General features: G+C 40.8%; 1 protein-coding gene across 1 annotated transcript in view; it reads left to right on the top strand.

Annotated features, from left to right (window-relative positions):
- The window catches only part of GPC6 (glypican 6), a gene marked incomplete at its 3' end in the record, with an annotated part of 805049 nt that extends 792843 nt beyond the window's left edge, over positions 1–12206 (top strand). Inside the window, exons 7-9 of the mRNA XM_082013968.1 lie at positions 1055–1191; positions 11381–11556; positions 12004–12206. Coding sequence (XP_081870094.1) covers positions 1055–1191; positions 11381–11556; positions 12004–12206 — 516 coding nt within the window. The remainder of the gene's footprint in view (positions 1–1054; positions 1192–11380; positions 11557–12003) is intronic.
- Between the last annotated feature and the right edge of the window lie 7708 nt (positions 12207–19914).

Raw genomic sequence — 19914 nt, 5'->3', positions numbered from 1 at the left:
ATAAAAGAGATAAATAGCCAAGTACAATATTGTACCTCAACAACCTAAAAGCCAATCTCAAAACTGAATGGAAGAATGTAGAGCTTTTATTTCTTGGGTTTTTAAAGAATAAAGCTTGGCGATTTCCTTTGAAAGCTATTCAACAAGCTCCCCTAAATCCTATTACAACTTAATGTGAAATGCATCTGTTTCCATAAGAACAACAGTGGCACCATTCATCCTTTGTAGTCTGTTCTTTGCTGTGTTTTCTATATTTTCTTGTAGATTTTTTCCACTCTAGTAAACCAAACCCAAAACAAGAACTGATAACATTTTAGCCATTTATTTATTAAGTTGATGCTGGAAATTCAGTTTGTTCATGCTTGCTGTCTGAATCATGCCAAATTAAATTATTGTTCAAGGAGTTTATAATGTAAAGAAGCTGTTTTGATACTGTCCCAGCATTTCCTGAACGTGAAGTCTGTATCCAGCTACAGATATTTATCTACACCTAACAGCAAAGATGGATATAGTCTCTGCATACATGTATATACGCAAACTTCTTGCTGCTACTCAGATCCAAATGTACTGCAATGTATTCAGCCTGTGTATCTTAAATCATTTCAACATCCGCTCAGCACTGCATAATTTTTTTAAAACCTGCGCATGTAGCCTAAGTGTAATATTTATCTAAGGCATGACCAAGCTGGTGGGTGAGACATTTTATCTGATGTACGCTGTTTAACTGAATTTACATTCAGCAGACTGTGAGGCATATTAATTCTTAGAAAGATGTATATTTAGAAAACCTTAGACAAATGGACACTAGAAAGAGCAAGATGTAACACGCTTTTTATAAATGTCTTGCCTGTGGAAAAAGGTGACTGATTATGTGTACTCTCCAAACCCAAATGCTGAGTGCATTGCTCGTAAATACAGGAATTTAAGTTTTAGCACTTTCAGCCCTTTTAACCTTCGCCATCATCACCATTACAGAAAAAAACAACTTATTATTTAACACGATAGCATCGCTGGTGGTTTTAACCTGTTTTCCCTCTCATTGTCTCTTAATCAGGTAACAGACATTAAAGAAAAGCTAAAGCTCTCTAAAAAGTTCTGGTCAACATTACCCTACACAATCTGCAAGGATGAGCGAGTGACAGCCGGTCCATCAATCGAGGAGGACTGCTGGAACGGCCACACCAAGGCAAGGTAAGGTGGACCCCTCTCCACTGCACTCGGTCCAAATCCCCATCCAGCCTGAAGCAATCACAAAACAGAGGGCATTTCACAACACTGTTTATGAGAGTGAAATGGAAATGGGGAGAACAAGTAATTGTCCACATGCAGCTTGCAGCCGAGATTACTTATTGTCAAGGTGCCATTAAAGCCAGAGTGTGAGTCAGGGTAAATGTGCACAGCATGTCTGCATGTGAACACAGAAAATGTTCATTGGTTCAGCTCCAGAAGGATAATTTATACCGAGATTTCAAAGAGCTCTTTAGCTCCATTTAGCATCCCTGTGTTGGGATTGACAGGTTGTGAAGCAATTGCACTCTCAGGATATCATACTGGGATGAAACAGAAATTGGAATTTCGGCTCTATTTGCCATTGGCTGGCAAAGCTTAGGGCTTTTTGCTGGGGGAAATAAAATGAAAAATAGCCAGCAGAGAATAAATGTAACACTCCTACTTATCTTGTGTAGAAGGCTTGACCTTATGTTACTTCATCAGAGCTACTGTGGTCATCTGCCCTTGTTTGTGATGAGTTTTCTGTGAGTTTTAATTTGGAAGTTTCCTTGGCTCTGGCTGTGGCAGGGCTGGAGCTGGCAGATGAGCAGCTGTCTCCAAAGGTCCCAGTGTGGATCCATCAGCTGACAGAAGAGAGGATCTGATTACCCCTGCTGAGAAAGAGAGAGATGAATTGGCTCAAGGACCACCCCGGGGACAGTCAGGTTTCAGTTCTGCAGTGGCAGCCTGTGCTTTTGGGGAGGCAGGAGGAGTGGAGAGATTTGAGCGTCTGGTGAGCACTGAATCTGGAGAGCAGTGATACCTTCTGGCACTCAGGGACTGGAATCTTTATTTTCCTTTTACCTGATGATACAAATGAAGCCAGAATTTAAAAATGAGCCAATAACACACACACACAAAAACCAAAACCACAAAAACCAAACATACCAAAAAAAAGCCAACAAAAAAAGTGAGACAAGCACATAAAATATAAAAACCCAGTGAAAATAAGACAACATGGGAAAAAACTCACAAACCTGTTAAATGTCATTTTGCATGGATGGATTGATGGGGTGGATGGGTGGATGGACAGATTACACCCCACCCCACCATCTAACCATTTTTATAAGACACACACTTTACAGGGGGAGGTTTTGCACTGAACGCACACCCTTTCTCCTAGCCTTACTACATAACGCTCAAAAGAATTAATTTTACAAATGAGAGCAGAGGGCTGTTTGGGATGCTGCTAGCCCACTGAACCCACTTTGAGACACACATGAACAAATCTGTCCAAAAGCACAGGTCACCTCTCTGTTCCTAAGTCCCAGATCCAGAGAAAGCCCCTGGGGACTCTGAGAAAGACAGCTAGGAGGAGTGTCTGGCTGTTAACAGGACTCATCACAAAAAAACAGTGTGAAGAGAGAAAAAAAAAATCATGTTTTTATCTTCCTTTATAATATCTTTTCATCAGTGGGCTTTCTAAGATATGGCCACAGGCTGATGGTGCTGCAGCAGTTAATGTAGATTCCAGGCCTCCCGGCTGGATGCCATGCATCACATCAGGATGCATGCATTAATAAGAGATATATCACAGAATCACAGAATCACAGAATCACTAATGTTGGAAAGGACCTTTAAGATCATCAAGTCCAACCATTAATCCAGCACCACCATGTCCCCTAGATCATGTCCTGAAGCGCCACATCCACACATTTTTTGAACACCTCCAGTGATGGTGACTCCACCACCTCCCTGGGCAGCCTGTTCCGATGATCGACCACTCTCTCGGTGAAGAAATTTTTCCTAATATCCAATTTAAACCTTCCCTGGTGCAACTTGAGGCCATTTCCTCTCATCCTATCGCTAGTTACCTGGGAGAAGAGTCCAACACCCACCTCACCACAACCCCCTTTCAGGTAGCTGCAGAGAGCAGTAAGGTCTCCCCTCAGCCTCCTCTTCCCCAGGCTAAACAGCCCCAGTTCCCTCAGCCACTCCTTGTAAGACTTGTGCTCCAGACCCCTCACCGGCTTCGTTGCCCTTCTCTGGACACGCTCCAGCACCTCAGCATCCTTCTTGTAGTGAGGGGCCCAAAACTGAACACAGGATTCAAGGTGCGGCCTCACCAGTGCCAAGTACAGGAGCACAATCACTTCCCTACTCCTGCTGGCCACACTAGTTCTGATACAGACCAGGACGCTGTTGGCCTTCTTGGCCACCTAGGCACATTGCTGGCTCATGTTCAGCTGGCTGTCAACCAGCACCCCCAGGTCCCTTTCCACCAGGCAGCTCTCCAGCCACTCTTCCCCAAGCCTGTAGCGTTGCATGGGGTTGTTGTGACCCAAGTGCACAACCCAGCACTTGGCCTTGTTAAACCTCATACAGTTGACCTCTGCCCATCGCTCCAGCCTGTCCAGATCCCTCTGCAGAGCCCTCCTACCCTGCAGCAGATCAACACTCCCACCCAACTTGGTGTCATCTGCAAACTTACTGACGGAGCACTCGATCCCCTCATCCAGATCATTGATAAAGATATTGAATAAGACCAGCCCCAGAACCAAGCCCTGGGGAACACCGCTTGTGACCGGCCGCCAGCCGGATTTAATGGCATTCACCAGAACTCTCTGGGCTCGGCCACCCAGCCAGTTCTTTACCCAGCAAAGAGTAAACCTGTCTAAGCCACGAGCCGCCAATTTCTCCAGGAGAATGCTGTGGGAGACACTTTACTAAAGTCCATGTAGACAACGTCCCCAGTCTTTCCCTCATCCACTAAGCGGGTCACCTGGTCATAGAAGGAAATCAGGTTGGTCAACTCTTTATACTCTTTATACAAAAGAGCAGTCAAACAAACCTGCTAATATCCTTCCTGGTTTCCATGACCAACACTAATGTTTGTACCACATCTGGCCGATAGTTTTCAGCTGTCTTCTGCTCCTGCACTGAAGGGTCTGGCACAACTTCCACATTTGTTGGGAGTTATGGAGGTGCATTTTATGCATGTAGTTTTTCACCCTCCTTTTGCAGTATTTATGTTATGAGAAGCCTTGTTATTTTCATTATGCCTTCTGAGACTAATGTTCTAGAGACATTATCCTCTGATGATAATCTCCTTGATTAATTTAACTTACATTTCACTGGATGTAGAATCATAGCTTCAAAGCATTACCTGAAAATACAGTCTCAGCAGGCCCAACCACTGCTCCTCTGTCCAGTTTCTATTTTATATCCCTTCACAAAGGAAATGTATAGTCATAGTCTTAATAACAGAATTCAATAAATGCTTCAAGTGGAGAGAACAGTAATAAATCAGAGAGATATCATAGAATGCCATGGCCCATATATGAAATAATGTTGAAAATAATATTGAAAATAACTACCTTTAGATGCAAAATCACCTCTTGGCAGGTGAACAAGGACATTTACTGCAGCACAAAGAAAAACCATAAATGTTTCCTTGATCATACTGATTAGTATCTGATCAAAACGCTAGTTTGCAAGAACAAGGGTGGCAAGATCTGGCCAATATGCATATATGTATTTGTGTTCACTGTGTCACCCATCACAAGAACCCCTGTGCTATATGAAGAGGTGCATTTTGAATTACAGAGAATATTACAACAGCTCATGATAGAAAAAAAGGAAATTTATCCAGCTCCTGTTTTCCTAGGCATTAATACCACAAATAAGAAGACATCATGGTGTTGGCTACTGTTGGGAAAGGAGATTGTTGCTGGGTTTTGATCAAATCCTGTGGTGGTATAAACTTTGTGGTGGTAGAAACTTTGAACTGCCAGATAGACATTATGCCTCATGTTTCATTTTACACATCACCCTTCGATGCTGTTTTTACAGGGGAAAAGAGTTACGAATCTGAGATCACAGAAAATGAAAGCTAGGCTTTCTCCCGAGACAGGCATTACACCAAGGTCACTTGTGTTTATTACACTCCCCAGATATCACTTTGCTACCATGATTAATTTACAGTAACACCAGGTCACCAAATGAAGGTCACCAATTCACAAATAATCATGGGGTAACAGAGTCATCCATTTGGCGTTCTGGAAGGGTGCACTTGGCTCGTTGCTGATCCTCTAGGAAGAATGGTTTTAATCAGGTCACATCAGGTAGAAACCAAGTGCTGTGGAAATGGGAAAACATTTATTAGGTGGATGAATCTCTTTTTTTTTTTTATTCCATATTAAAAATAATAATAATAGCTACCTCAGACAAAGTGCCTTTTAGAGACATGCCCAACAGGACTTTACTATCATACCTGTATTCACAAAAGAACTTGAACACAATTTTATGTTTAAAGAATTAATGTATTCTGCCAGATGCACAGAGACAGAATTTTTGAAAGATATTTAGGATCTAAAAAAATCACTAAGACCAAATTTCAAAGTTTAGCTCCAGATAAATTCTTAACGACAGCTGATAACCTCTTCAATGTTCTCCAGAAATTAAGGAATTTTCCCAGGAATTACAGAATTCAGGCTTCAGGAATGAAACCAAATCCAAGGTATTAGCCCTTGAATAAGTGACTTTTACTGAAGTGAGAACGGTAACCAAATCTGCAGCCACTGTGGTGGCCAGAAGAACCTTGAATTGCTCCAACCAACTCAGCCAACTCGTTTCAACCAACCCATGTGAGATATTGTGCTCATGTACTATCATCCTGGTGCTCATGCTCACCAGGACTATGGGCCTACTAATATGTCTTACCTCTGGATGGCTGCATGCTATGGAAGAGATGAGACCTGTGTTCTTTTCCATGAAGAACCTATCACTCCTCCGAGTACAATGAAGAAGAAGTAGAATTATATATGAAACAGACAGTAATTATAAACAGAAAAAAACCAGAGAAAGGTAAGGAATAAAAGGGAAAATGAACACTGTAATTGTCAACATCTATATCAAAACTACAAGGTATTTCACCAAAACTAACATAGGATAGAGTCTCAGCTGGCCTGAAATTTTCTTCTTCTCCTGACATAGATAGGTGATTGCCTACTTCCCTGGCAGAGAGCCTTTAATTCCTGGTAAAATTCAGGTGGGAAGAAAGATTCACTAGATCAGTGCCTGCCCTGGGAAAGTTGCTCATTGCTGATCAGCAAGGCTTTTAATGAGAACAAGTTGAATGTCCTTTACCTGGAAGTAGGAAAAAATAAACATTTAGCATCACTAGTGAAAGTGTGAATAAACCACTTCTTGGTAAGTGGAAAACTGCCTTTCCTTAATTGATGGCTCTAGTTTATTTTTTCAGCTTCTTCCTTCCAACAAACTGGCAAATGAGACATTTTCTCCCTCTCCTTCTGTCTCCTCAAGCTTTTCTCCAAGATGGAGAAAAAAAACCTACAAACTGAAAATATCCTTTGGGGATTACCTCCTGAGCAAACAAAATCACATGAGGTGATCTAGTTAGCCAAACAAGCCAATTTTCCACTGCACTTATCTTTCTGGACCAGATGTGGCTGCCTATCCTCAGCCCAGCCTGAGCAAGCCTGTGCTATATTTTGTACGCTATTGCCTACAATTCTGTGCACCTGGAAAAACTCCAGTACTGCCTAGGTGGGGTGCTCCAGTTGCACTGTAAACAGCTGCTGTGGCAGCAAAATAGGAGAACGTTGCCCTTTAAGGCAGATGTCTTTTAAAAAGCAGAAGATTCCTCCTTTTTTGTGTTTTTTTCATAGCTACAGCCTATAAATGACCTAAAAGATTCATCAGTCATTTTCAGACTTGAAAAGGAAGCAGACACCCTGGAACATTAACTGGCTATTAAAATTTTAAACAAAAAAAAAAAAAGTTATTTTAAATAAGCTTTGTGGTGCTTGGCCATGATGTGCCAAAAGACATCTTTGTTGTGTCTGCTGAGACAAGCAAGAACTGTGGAAAGGCTAAGAGGAAGAGAAAGCATTAATATTTTAGAAAACAATGTAAATTACACTAAAATCCTGACATAGCTGAGCAAGGAGCAAACAGCAGAAAACAAACAGTATTGTTCAGCTTTTCTATACTCAGAGGGCTAAGAAAGATGATTTTTTTGTTAGCAGGATGCAAAGAACAGACACTGATTCAGGTTGGCACTTCTCTTCTTTTTGTTTATAATGGGCATACAGTTCTTGTAATGGCCAAGCATACAAAGAGATCATTAACGAGAGCAGAAGCAGCAGCAAAGCTTAAAATTCACAGGGGTGTCTCCACTTACAGAACTGCAGCAAAAGCAGCTGTGTTCAACAACTTTGCCCAGCCAGCAACAAATCTTCTGTCAAAAAGTGGTCCCAAGACATGGCTTCCTATTCAGTGTGGCTTAACCTTACCCCACACACATCAAAATGCTTTTGTCAGAACATGTGCCGGGCTGCCTCTCAGAGGCTGTCACTCATGAAACACCTTGGGCTGCATGTTCCCATATCTGTACCAGTCCTCTCAAGAAAGGAAAAAACTCAAAGGTATTTACATTCAATATAGGCTTTTCTGCCTTTTTTTTTTTCCCTGAGGAAGCAGGTGAACTAGTTCAGTAATGAGGGCAGAATCCAGCTCACATTCAGACATGTAAATTTATGCATTCAAATATAGATGCCTGTGGGTGATACAATAAGGAGTCATTTCTGTTGCCCAAGTGCGAGTAGAGTCTTTTGAGACTTTGTGGCATGTCTGAGATGAGTATGACCTGGTGGAGCATTTTAAAAATCAGCAATGTTAAGGTGCCTGAAGAGAGCCCCAGTATCTTGTCAGTGTAGTCAATGAGGCAGTTTTCAACTGCCTAAACACACTTACCTACTGACATGTGAGATGGTCTGAATAGTCAAGACACCTTCACAGAGCTGGCAAATATGACACTGGGACCTATGGGACGTTCAGATGCTACTGGTGTGGCAGCAGGACACGAAGCAGCATATCCCCCAGTAGCTAAAGTGGCACTTGACTCAATTCAGCTACCTAAAGAAATATATGCCTAATACAATTTTAGATGCCCCAGATGCACAAGATCTCCCCCTCAAGCCTGTAGATGCGATGCAGGACCTATGGGAAAGCCATTACCTTTCAGGGTTGGTAATGAGAAGAGGAGGAATAACCAAGAGTATTCAAATGGCACCAGATGTCTATGTTTGTGCAACTAAATCCCAGCAGATGAAATCTAATGAACTAGTCATCTGGCCAAAGGCACATGGGACTCCAACATCTGTCTCCACTCCACTGACAAATAAACTCCTGACTAGTTTTGACTAAATATTGTGTTGACTAGATCCGGTGAGAGTGGGACTTCACTCATATGCAGACACTTGCATTTAGACATACAAGTTTGGGTATCTGTGTAAACCTAAAGATGAATCCTCAGCCTCTCAAATTCTTTTGCTCTTAGGCCCTAAATGACAAGAAGTTCATTTGCCTGGGAATTTAAGTATCCACCTAACCTTTAGGCAATCATAAACTAATGGATTTCTTGTGACCCACATCTAGTATGGCTCCCTTACATATCCAGGTGAGGTGCACCAGAATGTTCTCCTGAGAGGTTAACCCCTCCGTGCCAGGAATGCTTTGGGGATCACCAAATCCTGAGGCAGATACTAGGAAGTGTGTGACAGATTGACTGAATCACTTCCTACGACTTAATGGGCTGGCCCATTTAAAGTTTGATGGTCTTCAGAAGGACACCAGATCCACACTGATCACAGTGCAGAATATGAACCTCGATAAAAAGCACAAACCACAGCACTGCTTTAAATCTCCAAACTAACTCATATTCTCTCCATGTGAAAAGCTTACTAAGAACTCAGTGCATTCTTCTTTTACTACTGACAATAAGACAAGATGAAATCAAACATAAATCAGTCAGAGAAAGCCTGTGAACTGCCATTCAGAGCTATCCATAGCTTCTCATGGATGGCTTGCAATAAAGAGCAGCTAGCCCTTCATAAACAAGAAAAGCAATCCACAGGAATGCTCAGCAGTTTCAAATCACTTCTAGCTGCTAACAGCTATGGCCATTGTCATGGACAAGATACCGGGCAAGATGGACATCCTGTCTGAGCCGGCAGGGCAATTCTTACATTCTTACTTTTTTAATCAACTGCACCTTGAAATCACTGATTTACTTCTAGGCTGAGTAATTTATCTACAGCAGCCATTTCATTTGTAGAGACGTATGACAGATGGAGGTGCTGTTCCTTTGCAGCCCAGAGCTTCCCTGTGTGCCAAGGTCTCCAACCTGCTGCCTCCAGGCAGCTCTGCAGAATTATTTCCAATTTCTATCTTTGGTGATTCATAACACTGCGGGCTGCAGTCCTCCGTACTAGGGGAGGTGGCTCTGTATTCTCACCGTAGTTAAGCCTGTACCACAGGAGTCTGGATGGGATCCCTACAGCATTGTTATTTCTCGTTATGGTACTAGTGAAACAACAGGACATGCAGTTTGAGGCTGGGTATTTTTGGCAGTCATGTTTTGTTCTTATACGTTCACACTCCCCCGGGATTATTCTCATGTAAGATTTCAAAAGCCACTGATGACAAATGAGTCTCATCTTGCAAAGCAAGTACCTATTACGATGAGACTAAACCCTTCCCTGGTGCAGCAAAGCAGTCATCATTTTGTGAACCTCCAGAAGCAATACAAAACTTGTCTTCCCTTAACCATGACTTCACCAGAGAAAGTCCTTTCTTCTCCCTTACTTTCACATTTATTTTCAAGGTATATATTTATTTTTGAGGCCAATATGAACATAGCACTGGCAAAATCTGAATATTGGTAGAGAATTGAGCTGGCACAAGTGAGAGTGGAGTAAAATACTCTTAAACTATATCTCATACCAGGATCATGAAAGTTTGCCAGTAGTAAACTAGGCTGTGCTATCATTACTGGCTGAGCACATACCCACAGGCAGAGTCCCACAAACATCAGTAGGATAGCCTGGTATGCAAACTAATTACAAAATAGACCAAATCTGGATAAAGAACATGAACAAAAGGTAGATCTGCCCCAAATCCCTTGCAGTCTAAATATGAGACAAAGATAGTAGGTAAATAAAGACAGATGAGAGAGAACAGGGAAGCAGTGATACACTGCTTTCTCAGTATACCATGCCAGTACAGAGAAATAATGTCAGCCTTTTATCAGCCTAGAAGCTGTAAAATGCACAGATAATTTTTAACAGAGATTCAAAGCAGGAAAAAAGGTAGCTTTGCAGGTGCCTATAAGGAGAGTTTCCTAAGGACAAACAACAGCAAGGGACGAAGCGTGCGTATTTAACGAAAGATGATGAAGACTTTTACTGTAGGATGATTAGAGGCATGGGCTGATTTTTGTAGGGGAGAGATACCTGCAAAAGCACATTTGCTGCCGGTGAGCAGCATAAGACTGCAGTTGCCAAGGTCAGAGAAGGGAATGCTTCAGTAATCAAGAAATGATAAGCTAAGAGCCTGAATAAAAATATAAGAACAAAAAATTCAGATGTGTGGATGGATAGGACATGCCATACCTTAAATATGTTATGTACAAAGCATGTGGGACATGCAAGTATAGCCTGTTTGTAAGGAATAAGAACCAAATCAAAGAGAACACTGGAGTTTAGCAAACTCATAACGCTGTTTATGGGCCTGAATGTCGGATAGGCTGGAGATGTTGTTCACAGTGGTCAAAAAAGAGATGCAAGAAAGAACTGGAGAAGAAAATTAAGTGCTTCCTTTAAACAAGGAGAGACATAGTGCTTCAAGATAGCCTTCTAAACTATCTCAGAACAACAAATATGCTATATATAACAAAAGAGTTCATAATATTTAAGCAGAAAGAAATTAAAACAGAAGAATGTACTGTTAGATGCTTAAGTTAGTGTGCAACCATTCATATCATTTGAGCATCTGAACATGCAATGACTTACTGCTGACTGGTGAACCTTTTCCATAGTTCACAGAGCCAGTGCTCTTGCTGGGGAGTATGTGGTAAGTTAGGAGGTTGGAGAGCTTAAATCTTTTCTGCTCTCCATGCAGCTCAGCTACTAAAGAGTCTTTAGAGTCTGTAAAATTAAAAACCATATTTTTAAAATGGTTTCACTGGAGCTGTTTAAGAACTGTGCAGTCATTATCACTGTCAAATTGCTTACACAACATTTACTGTACCATCTTTTATTTCTGACACTTACTGCATTTTAAACTAATCATTCATCCTGCTTTATAGATACTTGCCTGAGATTATGAACGATGGCTTGACCAACCAGATCAACAATCCAGAAGTAGATGTGGACATCACAAGGCCAGACACCTTCATTCGACAGCAAATCATGGCCTTACGTGTCATGACTAACAAACTGAAGAATGCATATAATGGAAATGATGTCAACTTCCAGGATACAAGTAAGAAACCGTTAACTGGCATTAAGTATATTTTTGAAACACATTTATAAATCTCTTCCCTTAGAATAGCATTCTTTGGTTTTTGTGCTCTGTGCTGCTGACAACATAACAAAAACGTGTTTTTCTGTGCCATGAAATTCCAGTTATATTTTTTGTTTCCTTTGCTTCTCTTGCTTCTCTATCTTCATGTCAAATGCATGAAGACACTGAGGGCTTTCCATAATGCCAGCAGTCCACTCTTCTCTCAGAAGGGCATTTAAGCACCTAATTAAATCACGGTGGCTTTCATTTGGATGCTTTACTGAATGAAAGTTAGAACCATCAACACTTTTCTGTTGCCAAGGTGTTCATCCCCACCAGGGTGCCAGGTGGAACGGGAACGGAGAAAAGGGCCAAACTCTATAACCTGTGGCCCTCATGGTTTTTTCCCTCATTCCTTTGTGCCAGGTGATGAGACCAGTGGCTCAGGCAGTGGAAGCGGCTGTATGGATGACATCTGTCCCACCGAGTTCGATTTCGTCACCACCGAAGCACCACCGGTTGACTCTGACAGGAGGGAGGTGGAGGCTTCAGCCACACAGCCTGGCCAGTCACTGCAGACATTGCTCGTCGTCTTCATCAGCCTTGTACTGCAGAGACAGTGGAGATAATCCTAGATCTGGTCGGAGAAACTGTGTTTTAGGTACAGAAACAGCCAACTTTCTTCTTTTCTTATACTCTTGGACAATGGACCATGCCACAAACACTTGCAGTTTTCTACGAGAAGAGAGCAGTACTGCAACCTGCTTCCCTTTTTTGTTTTCCCAAAGAGTAACAGGTGCCAGACTGAACTGCTTCCTGCTTTTTTCAGATAACTCTGAAGACAATATCCACTCTTAAAAGAATTCTTTCTCAAACCTTTCTTACAGGAGACTTTCTGAGCTACATCTCCTTTTATGCTGCAAAAGTAAAAAAGGATCTTACAGTGTGTGTTTTTCCCTAACAAGAAAAAAGAGGGAGGAAGAAACCAAGAAAACAGTTTTCTTTCTGAATCAGGCCTGACTTAAGGCTGCTGCATTTCAACAGAATATCAACACAACTAAAAAAGACAAGAAAGGAACAAAAAAATGCAACCGTTCCTCACTGACAGCCAGGTTTCCTTTAGGAACTTCTGTAGGATGATTCAGGTCACCAGAATGATCATTGTTATAGGGAGGAAGTCTGGATTTTTTTTCCAACACAAAAGTATGTCTTAACAGTGAATGTCTTGCACTCCATCTGCCAACCACATCAGATTGGTATGAAGGTAGAGAAGCTGAAAAATAAGTTTATCTTTTAGTCTGATAGTAATGCCACTAGCTTCAGAATATCATGTAACAGTTGTTTAGGATTTAAATCTTAATGCCCAGTAAAAAATTGAGTAGTAGCACGATTTCACCTAGCTTCTTTTAGTATTTATCCATGTTATACAATTGGCACAGATTTCCACTTAGCTCACCATCAGCCATGGTGCTAATGCTAAACAACGCTCCTGACAAATCTCACCTCAAGGGTTTGGACAGAACATAATCTCTTGTGATATAATCTCTTTCCTTTTGTCACTGTTCTAATATTGATTAGGACTTTCTGCTACTATGTTCATTATCCTACCAAAACAGCAGTTCTCTAATGGACTAACAGCAACCAGATCAATAGTGCGTTTCACATCTAACTACATCTTTCGTATCAGTTAATTTCAGTATCACAAGGATTTCTTCTGCAAAATTTCAGAACAAACAAATATATAGTACTGACATGGAGATTTCTTTCACTTTTTTAGTCTTAGTATGATCATCTATTTTTATATATATAAATATATATAAATCACAGATTTTAACTTCTTAATTACAAGCTCAGGGTTGACACTTCTTTGTAAGAAAAAAAATATTTGGTCAACCAGCTCTTCTTTTTTTGTGCTGCTCTGAAAAGCAACCCTTTAATGACTGGTGAGCACGAAAATCAAAGAAGAGAATTTTTTACGTATCCAGTTGTCCATTTCTTAACAGGTTCACAGGGTGGGGGAGAAAATCTCTCTCATATGTGTGCATTGGTGGGGAGCATGGGAGTTTGTGTGATAGGCCTAAAGAAGGACAGGGATGTTATTTGTGATAGCAGTTGTACTCTCAGATTTTTCAAAGATACATTGCTTTAATAATCATTGCCTAAATGACCATGGTCCTGTAGAGAGTTTCCCTAATTTGCGTCTGGTCATAAGACTGGAGGTGGAAGCTATTTAAATCCTGGGCAAATGATTGTCAACAGTTACACATCAAAACCTTCCCTCTTCCATCAGCCACAGATGAAGGGCTTCTGTGACAATTCTGCATGGTGTTGAAATGATTCGCCAGAAATTTATTTTCTGATTCCTATGGTGACTCTGGAAACAGTATAGACAAATTATGGAAACACTGTAAAGCCAGCCAGCTACATTACAATTTAACAGCAGAGCAGGTCGATCATATCCATTGCAATCTCTTTTTCTTTTCAAATTATAATTAGCTATCGATTTAGGCATGAAATTAAAGTAGAAAACACACAGCACATTAGGATAAAGTATACTTAAGCACTTTTACTAAAAAGTATTTACAAACTATCTATATAGTATGTCTAATTAAATAAAGCATAGGCTTGGAGCCACTTGTGTTTCATTCTTTTTTTCCTATTTGTTTGTTTACTTCAAAGTATAATGATCTACTCTTTTTGGCCCAGCCTAGTGTGCAGGAGTTGCTGGTTAGATGTTCAGATCCTGCATGTCTTACACTGGCCATAGCAGTGCTTCCTGCTGCTGTGATGGTTCGCTCTAGAGCGGACCTCATGATTGAGCATTTAATGCCTTCGGGAAGTTAAACAGCAGAGTTTATGCTAATTTTCACAGGCTTTTTCATTGGCCCTGGTACAGCAGGTACCAAGCAGAGGATATGTTCTTTGATTTTTTTTCCTGAACTTGCATATGCAGCTTTCTACAAGGATATCCATTTAAAACTCTTCCCCTGGTCCATCTCTTTCTACCCATCTACACACCCTTTCTACGCTTCTCCTCCTCAGCAACCTCGGTTCAGGACAAGTTGAGTGTCATTTTGATTTTTCCCATTGTGTGTTTGTTCAGCGATAACTGATACTATTTCCATCTGATTATTCTGTGTCTGGAAGCTTATTGACAGAAAACGAAGTCCTCTGAGGCAGGTCCTCTGTTGTACCTGCTCCACACTGCTGGCTAAGGAACTGATGGACCCCTAGGGTCTTTGTGTTAGCATCAGGCCACATTTAGGTGACCTGATGACTCTTCAGCTGGTGCAGCCAAACTGGGTGTCCAGGGTGCTGTCAGCTATTTGTAGACCTCCATGGACTCTTGGGCAAGGAGTAAAAGATATCCCTAAGAACTAGGGGGTTTGCTGAAGGCTGTTCTCACTCGGGGAGCTTGCAGGAGGGACCCTGCTCTGCTTGGACTGGTCTTACAAACTGCTGGTGAAACAACAAACCAGAATAATCTTTGCCAAAATGTGATCATCTTGCGTGATTTCTGCCAGAAATTTATGTCTTCCATATTATTTCTCCTCTTATTTTCCTACTATGCATGGTGATATCTTGTCAGGAGATGGAGATGCCTTTGCATGAGGTATTAGGCATACATTTCTTTAATAGTCCCTAAAGGTTGAATACTCTCTTCATGCATTGCATTTTTCTGAGATTCAGAGAGCTATTAAATCTACAGAGCAAATGAAATTGGGAATGAAGGAAAGAAAAGAAAGAGCATTCGTGTTCGTAAATGCAAGAATCTACATAATTTCCAATGCTTCTATTTGCACATCCTTTACTTCCATTAACTGTTCTTCTAAGGTAATTTTTTGGTGTGCCACAATTTAAACATTTCTCTTCCTTTAGCAGCCGGTAAAGTGAGAACTTATAAAGAAGACAATTACCTGTTCAAGAAAGAGGACCTAAGTCCTAAGGAAAAAAATCTTTTAATTGTGTAAACCCTTTATACTCTGCAATCCTGAAGTTCTTGACATTTTATGTCCTTTTACTGTGGAGGCTCTTCAAAAATCAGATGCAATGAATAACACAGACAGTGCTGTAGTCCCCTGTGAGGTTTTCCATTTTAATATTAATTACATTGATTTTACATTGTCCCCAAATTTTTAGCATTCACTGTACCATGGATTTTTATACTGATGACTCCGTACACACTACTGTAACTGCAGTGCAGAATACTTGAACTCTGGCTAAACTTAGGCATTTCAAAAAAGGCAATCAATCAGAAAGAACTGAAAAGAGAGGGTAAAGATTTCCTGCTGGAGAGGAAGAGCAGAGGAACCTGTGGCTCACGGTTCTGGTAAGGTAGCTGATCTAACGCAATTCCCTAAGAGGCGTCGCAGAGCTCTGTCCATGGAAAGCTCCCAAAATCTGAGTCTCAGTCATACAAATTATCCCAGATCTGCGGGATTTTTAGGAATGATGATTCCCACAGCTGTGTGAACCAGTTTGAGCTGCTTCCATGCAAAATGTCTGTGAGCTAGAGCTGTTCTTGGGAAGTGGACCCTGCGTGCAGTGTCTCAGTAGGCAGAAGCTGCCTTCAGTTTACTAACCAACCCTGACTCATTATCAAGTGTAACTATACATATTAACTTTTTTATTACTTCAACATGAAAAATAAATTACAGCACTGATGCAAGTTGTGGTTTTTGTTTTTAATTTACTTCCAAAGATAATCCATTACAATGGAATACAGAAAATTTTTTAATTATTCTGCTGGGAATATCAGGTTTCTGCAGATTTCATTATGAAAACAAATGTTTGAATGAACTTCAGGTATTAAGAAGAAGTCCACATTTCAAAGACTACAAAGTTATATTTATCATATTAACCCATAAATTTTCAAACCTGCTGGATGACAGTAGGGTTAACAACAGTGGAACATCACATAGAACTGCAAAAACCTTAATTTGAAAGGGAAATTCAACAGTCAACAGCTAAGACTTAGCTGTGGGACTGAGAATAAGTTGTCAAAACACAATAGACAGAGCAACGCATACTTCCAGGAAAATTAGGGCATCTGATGCACTGAACAGGGCAATGTTTCCATTACAGCTACTCACATGGAATGTAAGGATCATATTAACATGTGTAATTATGACCCTTTGTTGATAAAGCAACGATAAAGACCAGAGTACCATGGTAATGGGGTACATGAAAGATAAACAATATGGTATTAATAATGGAGAACCAAGAACTTTGAAACTTTAAAACAAACTTCTAGCACCAGGCAAGAGAGATGGTCTCCAATTAATTCAGTCAGAGCATTTTCCAACATCTATCTTATTCAAAACTGCTGACCAGTGCAATCACTTGAGAGTATTTTGCCAATGTAATACAAGTATTCATTTACAGTAGTTACTGCTTTTTCTTCTAAACTGACTACATAGTTTACAATTCTGATTGCGCATCACGTGTTCATATAACAAACGTGTGCATTGCACCTGTGTGAAATCCCATCCCCGTGACAAAGCAAACGGGAGGTTTGTCATTACCAAGGCTTTTGATTATAATCAGGGAGAAAAAAGTAAGTCCTTTTTTCTGGAAGCTGTTCATATTTGATTTCTTTCTGAATCTCAATAAACAGCAACATTGTCCATAAAAGAGGTGACATTAGTATCCTCACCTGTAAGTTTCCAAACTTCACTCCAAAGCAGTCACAGTCTTTCTGCACAGCTTCCCCACAGCCAAGGTCTCTGGACTGTCCAGAAGTTGAAGAAAATCACATAGGTTTGTCCATAACTTAAAGTCTACACAAACCATTTTGAGGCAATGGGTCAGTATTTCAATCAGTTCTCATCTCACCTTTATTATTAATTATGTAGCGTTGATACTTAACAGTGTAACATGCATGAAAGGCTTTTGTCTCATGGTGCACTGGAAAACATTTCTTCTTGCTTTTCCTCCTTTATTCTGGCACCAGGAAATCTGTCAGTCTTGATACTTTAAGCACTAGGCAGCATCCAGTGGTGTAGTTTGTTTATCAAACTAAGAACAGCTGCATTACCAAAAGAAGTTGTCTTTTTTCTTGAGAGGGATTAGAGAAAGGGAGTATCCATTCATCATTAGCAAAAAAGAGGTAGAGTGGGAACTGCTTACTCTACATATAGTGGGGTACCATCTGTCACTACCTCTGAAGACATTTTAAAGACAAATTTTCAGAGAAGACGAATCTACTTCCTCTAAAATAGAAATCAGTATGATTTTCTTCCTTGAAAAAAATACAGAGTATATGGCTTTCCGCTCCAAGTATTGGGGAAGTTGGAAAGAAATTTACCTTCTTCAAAGTGATAGGCTGGCCATTGAGACAGTTCTGCTGCTCTCAGCTCCTGGAGCTGCTTTTATACTTTCCCAGGGCTCTGCCAAGCCCCCACACAGACCACCTGAAGCAAGGTGACTCCTGGGAGTGCAAGCTGACCCTCCCAATGGTGGAGATTGCTCTTCCAAGATGGTTAGAGAGACAACTGAGGAATGAGTGAGGGGAGCAGCGACTTCAGAGTGAGACCCAGCAGATATATGGGCATGGGGAATAACAATAAAACCACGTGACAGACAGCTGGTGCTCCTCACTGCTGTCCAGCTCTTCTTTTCGACCTATTGTCTGTGAATTTTCTGCATAATCTAATTATAACCGTACACTTGTGTACATAGCAAAGGCCCAAATCTTCCTTCCTGAGTCAGTAGAGTTTCTGTATTCTGCTGCAAGGTTTCTCTCTCTCTTTTTAGTTTCAAGGTATGCTGGCTAATTCTGTATCTTTCAGTGTTTGAGGAAGAGCTTACTACCTAAAACAGAACTTCTGTGTGATTCAGAAAAGTAAAAGAAACTTAAACGCAATAACATCAAAATGTCATTAAGCAGACATCTTCATTGCAGCGCTGGACGCATGGGAGATATCTCCTCCTAACATGCATGCGCTGAAACAAAAGTTCATCTTTTATATACCTCAAAGACATGAATATTCACACATTTTCCAAGAAATTACCGCCTCCTTGCTTATCTACTACATTTACGTAATGCTGGCGTTACAAAACTACACTACGCATGCACGGGGGTCTCAGGTGGTCATCGGTGGTCAGTTGGGGAGTCAGCCCCCTACTCCTTTTTCCCTTTCATGGTCACGGGTCTCTTGAGGATAATTTCTTCTCCTTGGATGTTTGCCCCTTCTGTTGTTCAGCCAAGCGGTTCCTTCTTGTCGTCCTTGTTAGAGCATTCCTGACAGTCTGTTTCTATGCTCAAGGTTAAGATATCTTCTCTGTTCTCTTTAATCTCTCAGTCCTTGCTCTTAACTCTTCTTTGTTTTAATTTTCATGAGGCCTGGTTTCCTCGTGATTAACTGTTCACACATAGTTAAAATGTTAACATCAAGGCAAACACAGCCTAAGGACTATGAGAGTAGGACGTTAAATACAATCACACAGTTATTAGGCTAAAGAATTCTATACTAAAGTTAAACTAATCATGTAATCAGTAACCTTCCACATATTAAGAAATTTGCAAAACTTACAGTTGACACATGCTAAAACCTTATAATTGTTTTAGAGCCTTGTTTCATGTGTGTTGGTAGTTATTTTTCCTAAAAATATACATTATTTAGGTACGAAATTCCTTCACATGTCTCACAGAAATTACTTTATTCCACTACACATCTAGTGAGTTTTCTTCTCAAGCCTGAAGAGGTCTCTTACAGGGACTTTGGAGAAAGACCAAACTCCAGTCGTTCAGCCAAGGTTTCGTAGAGGTCTCCCATGTTCCACTAAATACCCCAAATACCAGGTACAGGTGAGCTGTGCTCTTTCTCCTTCCTCCTCTCCTCACTCCTCACCTCAAAGTATCATCCTGGGCCTAAGAAATATTTCAAATGAACGTTTTGCCAAAGCTAGTGCATTCCAGAAAAAAAAAAATCCTTTTTGGAAAATCTGTGTTTCCTGATGATAAACATTTCTAACTAAAGGTTCCTGTCTGGCTCTCCTCCTCCTCTGTGCCACACGTCCCGTCTGTCTTTGAGTCACCAGTGTCCCTATGACCATTTTCTTCTCCAGGCTGAACCATCTTTTCAGTAATTTTTAGCTCACTGGGTTTTCTATCTCCCTTCCCCAGATCTCTGTGCCTTTGGTAGCACTTAATGCTTCTCTTTTCAGACAGAGGATGTAGCAACAAAGAGATTTGGTCCACTTACTTGGGGTTTTTTTCAGGCTTTATCAGACCCCACTTTAGCTTTTATTCTCTATTCTAAACATGCTCTGCTGGGTGTATGTTCTTAATCATCTGACATAAATCCTGATGACTCTTTTTCTGATCTAGTGTAT

The sequence above is a fragment of the Phaethon aethereus genome, assembly GCF_964289735.1.
Source record: "Phaethon aethereus genome assembly, chromosome: 1".
NCBI classification, from domain to species: Eukaryota; Metazoa; Chordata; class Aves; order Phaethontiformes; family Phaethontidae; genus Phaethon; species Phaethon aethereus.
This window is presented reverse-complemented; position numbering and strand designations above follow the sequence as displayed.